Genomic DNA, 11,213 nt, shown 5'->3' with positions numbered 1-11,213 from the left:
AAGAGGGGAAAAAACAGCAATGAAGTTGTGAGCTAAGTCCGACCACATTCCATAGACCCCCGGGAATCCAGGTGGACACCTGGATGGCCAGCAGTACAGCAAGACCCGGGGACCCCTGGGCCCAGAGGCAGTGACATGGCCACAGAGGGATAGAGGGGACAGTGAAGCATCCAGCTAATATGAAGTGAGAGGAGAGGCGCAAGAGCACCCATACTTACAGATAGTACCCACTTGACCTGGCTTCGATGGCTGGATGATCAGAACTCGACTAGAAGAAGAAAGAAGAGATGGGGAAAAAAAAGAGCAACCTGCTACAATTTGATGAACTTTACCTATACGTATCAATGTAGTAGCTTGAAAAAGGGAACAAATCTTTACAGTGAGGATCACTCCCACCGCCTTGGTATATTGGGTTGACAGGAATGGGCAACATAGACATTGGATACCCAAAATGGGGGCGGGGGAGGGCTATAAAGGCAAGAAGTGACTGGCTTACAAGCTTTCAGGAGGGAGCCTAGTTCCAGATGGGCGGTGGGAGGTAGACTCATCACTGAATGATTTCCAATCCGTTGGGACCAGGCTGGCGAAAGGAAATGGGGATAAGACTCTTGTGGTACAATAGTGAATAATTACCATCAGGACTGACTGTGAGGCTAGGAAATATAGAGGTAGATATTTTTTGACAAAAGGAGGGGAGTGATTGATTTTGCAGCCCAGGAGCAGGGGTCCCTGGGACCATCAAGTGAGAAGAACAGAGAGCAGGACCCTACTCAGAGAGGCAGAGACGCCAGGGATGGAGACAGAGAAGATGACGTGGACAGATTGAGCGGCTGGGGCCACTGGACTTAGGGCGGGAGAGGAGCTGTGTGCTGGCAGCCCGGGGGGAGGTGGGCAGACCTGTGTGCTGTACCCTTTGGGGTTATATAATGAATGCATGGAGTGAAATGAAATACGATAGGAATAGTGTAAAAAAACAACAACCCTGTAGGACAGAGTCCAGCTGCCCCGGAGGGTTCCCAAAGCTATCATTTTTATGGAAGAAGACTGTCAGATCTCTCTCCCACAGAGTGACTGCCTTTTGGTTAGCAGCTGAGCACTTTAACCACTGTGGTCAGCAGGTCTTCTACAAACATATTAATGCATAATAAATTGAAAATTGCAAAACAAACTGGTTCTTATCCACAAACAGTGTGAGAAACACATTTCTTTACATCAGTGCTTCTTAAACTTTAATGTGCCTAAGAGTCGCTTGTGATTTTGTTACCACACAGATTCTAACTCAGCAGGTCTGGGGCATGGCCTGAAAGTCTGTGTATTTAACAGACTCCTGTCAGATCTTGTCTTACTCGACAAGACTTCAAAGTAATGGCTGTGTGCCCGGGAGCTTCATAGGGACCCTGATAGGGTTTATGAGGCTGTAAATCTATACCGGAGCAGAAAACATCATCTTTCTCCTTTGGAGTGACGCGGTTGGTAGATTTGAAATGCTGACCTTGTGGTTAGCAGTCCAACTCATAATTCACTATCTACCAAGGTTCCTTATTCTTTATACTATGCTGTTCAATAGGAATACGATGCAAGCCATATATGTAATTAAACATTTTCTAGCATCTATAGGAGCTCTGGTAGCGTAGTGGTTACGAATCGGGCTGCGAACCTTAAGGTCAGCGGTTGGAAACAACCAGCCGCTCCGCGGGAGAAAGATGAGGCTTTCTACTCCCGTGAAGATTTACACCCTCGGAAACCCTGTACAGGGTCGCTATGGGTAGGAACTGACTCGACGGCACTTAACAATAACAACAATATTAAAAAGATATAAAGAAACTGGTGGTGGTGGTTGTTGTGTGTCGTGGAGTTGGTTCTGACTCATAGCAACCCTGTATAGGATTTCCAAGGCTATGAATCTTTATAGGAACCGAAAGCCTTGTCTTTCTTCTGAAGAACCACTAGTAGTTTTGAACTGTTGTCCTTGAGGTTAGCAACCCGATTCATAACCACTACACTCCAGAGTCTTTATAAAGAAACCAGTAAAGTTAATTTTAATAGCATGTATTATTTACTCAAAGAGCTCTGGTAGCGTAATGGTTACGAATCGGGCTGGTAATCTCATGGTCAACAGTTCGAAACTACTAGCTGTTCCGTGGGAGAAACATAAGGCTTTCTGCTCCCGTGAAGATTACAGCCTAGTAAACCCTGTGCAGGGTAGCTATGAGTCGGAACCAACTCCACGGCACATAACAACAACAACATTATTTAACTCAATATATAAACATAAATATTTTGGAAATATATGTTATCATATATATTTTAATGTATGAAAAATATTTTTTCAACATGTAATAAATACTTAAAAAATTATTAATGAGATAGTTTATGTTCTTTTCCTTTATAGCAAGTCTTTGAAATCTGATATGTATTTTACCTATCATAATACAAATGCTAGTTTTTCATTGAAAGAGTGGGTTCACATACTCAAATTTTTTCAGAAATACATAAGAGTTTTCCAATAACTGAATTACATACCAATTTTAAAATGAAAATTTAATGAAAAAGAAATTAAATTAAAAAAAATCAATTTCTTAGTTGTACCAGCTACATTTCAGATGCTCCACAATTGTATGTGGTTGATGGCTACCTTAGAACAGCATTAGAACATCTTTAGACTTGACGCAGGTATTAGAATTGGTTCATTATAGTCAAGTCAGTAATGAGATGCCCTCTGGGTAATAGGAAAAAAGAGGTCAAATCAGCTTCAAAGAACTCTTAATACTGAGAAGTGAGAACTACCAGCAAGGGAAGAAACTGCAGTGTAAGCAGAGAAGTATCAATTATAACTCATTCTGGGTTCAAGCAGTGTTATAGCTGAAGTTCACTTGCTTTTCTCTGGCATTCAAAAGCATCACAAAGTAGCTAACACTTCATTGTGAATGCTGTATGGCACTGTGGGTTAATACACTGAACTGCAAAGTTGTTTGAACTCCAAGGTTGGCGGTTCAAGCTCAACAGCCACTCCTCAAAAACTCTCTTACAGGGTTGCTATGGATTGGAACCAACTTGACAGTACTTAACAATACAATGCTAACTTTTGGTACAAGAAACCCTGACGGCACAATGGTTAAGCACTTGGCTGCTAACTAGAAAGTTGGTGGTTCTAATTCACCCAGCTTCTCTGTGGGTGAGAGACTGGTGATCTACTTCCAGAGATTACACCTTAGAAAACCATAGGGTAGGGGGTCAGTTCAACTCTGTCACATTTAGTGATTATGCATTGGAATTGAATATATAGCCTTCAACAACAACAACAAATTTGGTACACATACTGTTTAAGCAGGTAGAGATGTGAAAAAAATATACTTTGTAAAGACTCTATGAAAGTGGTTAAAAATGTTAAAAGTGTTAAAAATGGCATGTTTAAACATCCAAGAGTAATGAAACTTCATTAGAATTAGATAAGTCAGGGAACCATGTATCTATGAGACCTGAAAACAAATGAAACAAACAAAAAGAAAAGAAAAAAATCCCAATAATTCTGATTTGTAAAAATTGGGACAATAAATGTGAAGGCAAGAAGAAGGACAGCTTCCAGAAAACACTGAAGCCTGTTATGCAATAATGTATCACAGATGTTAGCAGATGAGAAACTAGTTTAGACCAGAAACTTTGTCTTTCAGGAGGAATCCGAGACCACCTCCTTGTACTTATCTCTCTTTTCTCTCACTGTTTGTTTCTTCTGTTAAAGTAGAAAGTCTGGAGTGTCTAGCATATGAATTGAGAATATGGATCCATGCCACCTTGGGGTGGTATCTGTGTGTCCTGAGCCCTCCATTCGAGTGTTTTCTTCAGTGAGCAGTCAGTCAGTCCCAGAGGTTCCCTGGGAAGGGAATCTGTGAAGGGCCCTGACTGTAGACACTCTTGGTGGTGTTACTCAGTGGCTCTGTTAATTCAGTCTCCGAGTGCAAGCACAAGTCCTCTGAGAACTGATCCCATCTAGGGCAATATTTTTGTTTTCAAAAAAAGGAAAGTGAGTGGGAGGAGAGAACAGGAGAGTAGGGGATGGATTGTGAAGAGAGGGAAAATAACATGAACTGAGAGGTTCCTGGCTTTTTGGTCCACTAAGTCCTGAAGCACACTGGGAAGGTCACTACTGACCACTGAGCTACCTGATGGGACTCTATGAGTTACATATAGACCAGGATTTGCCTGCTCTCATTTTCCTTCTTCTTCTTCTTTTGGGTGAAAATATACACAAGAAAGCACACACCCACCCATTCAAACAGTTCCTAAATGTATAGTTCAGTGCCATTATTCACACTGTGTCACTATTGTCATGGCTGCTACTCATACTGTTTCACCACTATTAACTTTTACTCTGTGTACCCCTTACAGATCTCATTGGTGCTTTAGAGTTGCTGCTGTTAATTCTTTAAAGGAGCACAATGTTCAAGGCTGACATTCTTTAATAATTGATCTAAACTGCTGTTTCATTTAAAGATAACCTCATGGAATAGTTTCTTCAAGGTTTAAAGATTATTTTAGGACAATGGATCTGATGGTTCCCTAGTCTCAGTGGAACAAGTTAAGTCTGCTTTTCATAAGAATTTGGCATTCTGTTCCACATTTGTCTTCCTTTTGATTCATGAGCTTTGAAAGAGACTATAGAATTGCAAGGAGTATGAAGTTATTGACAGTACAGACCCTGGTGTCAGCGTGTTTGAGTTCATATTCAAGTTTATCAGTTTTAACTGGGTGATTTTGGGAAAAATCTTAACCTCTCTGGGTCCATTTCCTAACCTAGAAAATAGGGATATTAAAAGTATATACCACTTAGTATGAACTGAAGTTATAGGTGTAATATGTTTAGAACACTGCTTGGTAAATGCTCAACAAATTTTAACTGTTATTTGTATTGCTTTTCTGTAACTGCCATAGAGATTTCATTATCTCTGTGCCAATCAGAGAGGAGGTAATAGGCAATAGGTAGAAGTTTTTTGAAGTCAGAAGCCTTCCTTTCTCATTTGAAAGATGTGATGTTGTTAAATGCCACCAAATTTGGTTCCGACTCATAGCGACCCTGTGGAGGGTTTCCAAGGAGCGACTAGTGGGTTTGAACCACCAGCCTTGTAGTTAGCAGTCTAGTGCTTATGCTACAGTGCCACACAATAGAATGCAAAATGATAAGGTATTCAATCACTCTTAAATAGAATTCAATATGTGGTTGTTGAATATGTAAATAAAAGGAAAGCTACCAAGATTACTAACAATTTAGAAATAAGATTTTCAAATCAGTATTGTAAGGATCAGATAGACTTTTCAAACCAAGATTGTAAGGATATACTAAAGCCTAAACAAAGGTGGGCACTGGTGATAAGTACTGGTCTGTTAACTACAAGGTTGGTAGTTTGAGCCCACCAACTGTTCCTTGGGGAAAAGATGAGGCTTTCTGCTCCCATAAATGTACAGGTGTCCTGGTGTGGCGCTGTAGGATAAGCACTGGATCACAAGGTCAGTTTGGATCACAAGGTTGGAGGTTGAAACTCATCAGCCGCTTTCCAGAATCCCTATAAAGGGTCACTATGAGTTGGAACCTCCTTGATGGTATGGTGCTGTAGGATAAGCACTGGACTACAAGATTGTTGTGAACCACAAGGTAGGTAGTTCAAACTCACCAGACGACTCAATGGCATAAAACAACAACAAAGAATAAAATAACTGGTGAACAATTCGTCAATGATTTAATAAGGTGATGTAGTATTTAAAAATGTTATTATGGTAAACTATATATTTAAAAGTTTGCCATTGTAACCATTTTTAAATGTACATTTCAGTTGCGTTAATTGCATTTACCATGTTGTGCTACCATCCATCACCATTTCCAAAAGAAGGTGAAGTAGTTTTAACCTCATCATTGCCATCACAAAATCTGAAAATATGTGAGGCACATTAAAAATGAAAAAGAGGAAAAATAAATGAAACTAGTTGCCATTGAGTTGATCCTGATTCCTGGTGACCCTGTGTGTTACAGAGTAGAAATGTTTTGTATAGTTTTCTTGGCTGTGATTTTTACAGAAAGCAAATCACCAGGTTTTTCTTCTGAAAAGTCGAGGGGTTGGTAGATGAGCACAAGTCATTTGAGCCACCCAGGAACCTTCTGTAAAGCGCATAGTAGATGCTTCGTAGCTGTTTGTTAAATAAATAAAACATTGACTGTACAGAGGGGAAGATCTTGATGTATATAAAGAAAAACATCCTTCCAGGGAAGACTATTGTTGTTGTTGTTAAGTGCCCTTGAGTTGGTTCTGACTCATCGTGACCCTGCATAGGGTTCTTAGGAGCAGCTGGTGAGTTTGAACTGCTGACCTTGTAATTCCAATTCACCTTTTGGTCGAGTGCCTATCCTATAGCGCCACACCAAGTCCTGGAATATGTTGTTGTTGTTAATTACTGTCAAGTCAGTTGCTTTACAATTGAGGTGGTCAATCTCCTTTCCCTCACCAGAGCCTGAGAGAGTTGATTGTGGCATAGGCTGTCCACACATGCCTCTTGACACAGCTTGAGTTGGTGGTCAGATGTCAGCTCTTAACCAACACATCTCTTTTCTTTTTAAAGGTTGCCCTCCCCCAAATGTACTCCATTCTTCCCTTCCCATTGTAAAATTTGTTCATGGTCTCTTTATTTAGGGCTATGGTAGCTGGGAGAAACCAGTCATGTCCTCAGCAAATGCTCAGATAGTGCAATAATTTGTAATTTCTGCACTCTTTGGACTTTCTCACTGTTTGGAAGTGGAAATTGCCTCCACATGCGTTGATTGAATTTCTGTAGTTTGCTTCTCTATTTTCATATAATGGCCCCTTCTTCCCATAAGAGCCACTAAGGATCCCCTTTATACATTTTTTTTTTTTTTGTCAAACACAACTCTTGCTAGAGTGGGTTTGTAATTCTGCAGGTTTTGAATGGACCATCTGCTTTGAGTACAAACCAACCTTTTGTGATGTGTTTGTGTGTTGGGGTGGAAAGGATGTTTCCTAAAGAGCTAAGGAAATCATAGTATGCTAGAACTGGGAGGCATCTTCAAGATCATCTAGTTTAAGAATTTTCAGTAAGGATTTAGAGGATTGCCCAGGTGCTGCTGTGTCAAGAGAGTGGTGCTGAAGGAAGGCAGGGACTCGCTTTCCTTCTCCTCTCCTGCTTCTCCCCACCATCCCATATTTAGTTTGTAGCTGTTTTTTTTTTTTCTTTTCATACTGTTCTCATTTTACAATTGAGATAATAGAGGTAAAATGACTTAATTGGGTGCAAACCTCAAGTTAGGCAGTTTGAGTCTGCCAGCAACCTCTCAGGAGAAAGATGAGGCTATCTGGAAGCCTTGGAAACCCTATGATGGGGTTGGTGGTTATGTGCTGTGGAGTTGGTTCCGACTCATAGTGACCCTGTACAGGGTTTCCGAGGCTATAAATCTTTACAGGAGCAGAAAGCTTCATCATTCTCCCGCAGAGCAGCTGGTAGTTTCGAACCACTGACCTTGAGGTTAGCAGCCCGATTCGTAACCACTATACTACCCCAGGTCACTAAGAGGCAGATCCAACTCCATTGAACTTAAAAACAACAGTAAATTGCTTGATAGCCTTTATACTCATCTTTTTGATGTCCTATCACATTTCTACCATATTTTTTCATTACCTTTTCTATTAATTTTTTTAAAAATCTTCAACCCAGTTGACCCTCCTCTTCACCTTCCACAGATGCCATGTTTTCTTAAAAGAAATGAGGCCTCTGGGATAATGTTTCCATCTTCTTTCCCCTCTACATCAACATTTTTTTTTTTTTTCTGTGTTCATGTTCATTTTCTCTTCTTCTCCAGTCTCTGAGGAAATTGTTTTCCCACCTTTCTAAAGCTAACTCTTCCATATGGGCTTATAATTCTGTTCCTTCATTTTTCTGCCAGGATCTTGTCCCAATTTGGGTTTATGTACCTTTTTCTACATCCAAATATTTTCTCATTACCTACAAACATATTTGAGTCTTCCCATCATGCAAACAAAACAAAAATAACAGAACTTAAATATCTTAATTTTGTTCTTCATTCTCCATTGCTTTTTAAAAAATTGAGTATGAAAGCCTTATCCAAGCATTCACTCAAGCTGCTCTTTTCACCACCCATTACTACTATTATTGGTACATGTACCAGTAAGCTATTTTTATTTTTCTAGTATCTGATAATTTTTCTTTACTGGTTCCCTCCCTGTTTTTACCTGCTCAGTTTTTTGTATTTGGTGAAATCTTTCAAAGCCTGTCCATCACACACCATTTCTTCCATGAAGTCTTCCCTAGTTTCCTTTAAGTGTACATAATCATGCCGTCATTTAACCATCCTCAACACTGGTTCTTACTTGCAGGATCCTAGCTTGCTTCCTTTTTTTTAAAAATCTTACTCCTTAAGGCCAGGCTGAGTCCTTCTAATTTGTTGTGTCCCACATGTACTGTTTATTTCTAGGAGTCATGCCATACAATCCATGGGTACAGCTGGATTTAGGGGCCATTTCTTTTGGTTTTTAGATCAATAATTTTAGGGTTAGTAATTAGCTGTCTGTGACCTACACAAGAAACATTTTGTCTGGCTCCCCAAGAGGCTAAGAGCCTTTGGTTTCTGGGCTCAGTTTTTTGCTTTAGATAAAATTACTTTAACCAAGTAATGCTAGTAGTTATCCCTGCAATTGGGTGGTTTCATCTAGCAGGCCCACTCCCAATTCTGATGGAGTAGTAGTATTTGTCTGGTAAACTCTGGAAAACAGGGCTTCAAACTAGTTAGAACTGATTCAATCATGGCCAAGGAAACAGAACTGGTACAGACCCGAATTTTTAAAATGTGGGTGATCTGGAACACTAATCGGAATGGAGTTGAAGCCCTGGAATGGAGCGACTTGTAAGAGGTTCAGCGAGCCCTTTCAGGAGCCTGATACATGACATTGGATTATTGCCAGGACACACAAAGCTGCATAGTTAGCTGCCATCTTTAAGCCCGGCACCACTGTTTACTACTCAGCCAAACAAGAGATTTTATTGCTGCCCTTGTTTTCTAGAAAGTAGACTAAGTTTCCAGCAGGGCTTTGACATATAATTTTCCCCATCTGGTTAGCATTCTGGTTCACCACATTTTAAAAAGTCAGGATCGTTCCAGTGTTGCTTCATCAGCCATGATTAAACTGAGCTGGACCAGTTTGGAAGCTCTGGTTGTAAAGGATTCTGAGGCTTATCAGGGGAAGGGTATGGTGCTTGATTAGCAATGCCTTCAATAGGCCTGGGAGGGGAGGTTGGAGCATGGGCATCAGGTTACTGCTGTTCTGTTGGAACACAGTTTAAATCATGGAAACAGATGTGCTCTTTCACCTAGTCCGCTTTGGGAAGTCTATGTATTGATGAGGTGGTTGGTCACATTTCAAGTTTTTCTTTATGTGAGCCAAGCTGGCCAAAGGAGGGCGTATTGATCAAAATAACAGTCTTGGCCTCTCTGGAACTTTTGAAAACTGAGTTAGAACATAATTACTTGCTGCATGTTCCCAGTCTTTTTGTCCATGGGATAATGTTTTGTGGGTTTTTCCCACACCTCAGGGGATCTGAGGCCAGGATATCTGGTACCTTCCTCTTTTTTGCTATCTCTGGCACTGTTTCTCCTTAGCACATTCTAAACTCATGGGAAATATGTTTGTCCTCCTTGGAAGGAGGGCGAATAGAAGCTATGAAGAGGTTGGATGCTAATGTTTCTCTGGCTGACCACAGAGATCACAAAACACTTTCCCCTCCTTGCTTCAGGGTTTCAGTGGTGTCAAACAAGGGTAGGATTTACAGTCCCTCTCCTCATTTCTCCTCCCAGTTCCCTTTGTAGTCCAGACTATAGCCCTGCTGAAATGTGAGGTGATTCTAGTACTCCCAACCCACATTCTTTACCCCAAATTAGTAGTAGAGTGCTTGGCATGGACTGGGATTAACTGGCCAGAGAGACCTTGAGTGTGGAACCCATCCTACCCTGAATCCTAAACTCACAGATACAAAAGGAATGGAAAAAGAAATAGGTCAACGCAGTTCAGTCTTCCAAACAGGGGCTGAAACTCCTGCTCAATGCATCCACTTTTGCCCTCAGCACTGCAGTCTCTGGTCTGGCCCCCAAGTGCCTGTTTCTGGTTCTACCCTCTCTTTGTTCTGAGTTTTCTAGGTCTGTCCTAGGCAGTCTGTCTTTTTCACCCTTAGTGGGCAAATTGGAAACATTTCTCTCTCTTGACTCTGGATAGAGTGGCATGCACCTTCCACCTAAATTCAGCTGCCCAGCTTCTATCTTTAGTCAATTTCAGTGACCCTGATAAGGCTACATTTTCAGTTCCTCCTCAGGGTAACAGACTTTTGTGGAATAAATAACATGTATCTGTTTGCTCTGGACGTGGCATTTTTCAGCAGAGAAACAATAAAACTATTGAAGCCTCACTTACAGTGAATCTCCACAGCCCTCCCAAGTCGTCACTCCTCTCAAAGCAGATGGGCTCCAATCCTTCCTCCAGACAGCACTTGATGCAGGCCAGGCCACTGACCCCGGCTCCCACTATTGCAACTCTCTTGGCCATGTTCTCCTGTGTGGGGGGGACATGAAGCAGAGCTTTTTATTCACAAGTGGAAGCCCCACCCCATCCTTGACTGTTCTAGCAAACCAGAAAAAAGAATTAGAAAGATTAAAGGATTTGCTCAGTTTGAATCCTGTGTTGCTTGTCTCTGGTATGTGAATGTGAGAAGAGAAATGTTCAGGTCACTGGTTTGACCTACACTCTCTGTATGTTCCCACCCCTCACTTGAAGCTGCTGCCAAGTGTTCATACAGTTGTCAAGGCTGTAGCTTCTGGCAGAGTGACTGAAATTGGACCCTGGAATGGGGTGGACAGAATCTTGGATTCTGGACTGGGCTGCTGCCTCTAGTCTCTCGTCTCTAATCCTAGAATCGATTAGAGCAGGAGGCCAGAAAAGGATCATCTTGTCCAACTCGCTGTTTTAATAACATGCAAAACTGAAGTTCAGATGGATGTGATGATGTATGAGTGCAAGACTTGCATAGCTACAACTGGTGGGGTAAAGTTTGGACTAGGAGCCAAGACACTTCATGCCACCACAGGTGCTAGTGCAGTGCTGACCTGGGTAAATCTTAGTCTGTGGCATCCTGCCCAAGGTCTGACTGTG

The 11,213-nt window shown here is 41.4% G+C and overlaps 1 protein-coding gene across 2 annotated transcripts in view; it reads right to left on the bottom strand.

Annotated features, from left to right (window-relative positions):
• The window catches only part of FMO1 (flavin containing monooxygenase 1), a 39,013-nt gene extending 28,400 nt beyond the window's left edge, over window positions 1–10,613 (bottom strand). The window contains exon 1 of one of the 2 annotated variants that reach the window (XM_006872644.1): window positions 10,479–10,613. In XM_006872644.1, the coding sequence (XP_006872706.1) occupies window positions 10,479–10,610 (132 nt within the window). In that variant the 5' untranslated portion in view covers window positions 10,611–10,613. The remainder of the gene's footprint in view (window positions 1–10,478) is intronic. The other variant, XM_006872643.1, reaches the window with a different exon arrangement.
• Window positions 10,614–11,213: the final 600 nt, after the last annotated feature.

The sequence above is a fragment of the Chrysochloris asiatica genome, unplaced genomic scaffold (genome assembly GCF_000296735.1).
Source record: "Chrysochloris asiatica unplaced genomic scaffold, ChrAsi1.0 scaffold00207, whole genome shotgun sequence".
NCBI lineage: Eukaryota > Metazoa > Chordata > Mammalia > Afrosoricida > Chrysochloridae > Chrysochloris > Chrysochloris asiatica.
This window is presented reverse-complemented; position numbering and strand designations above follow the sequence as displayed.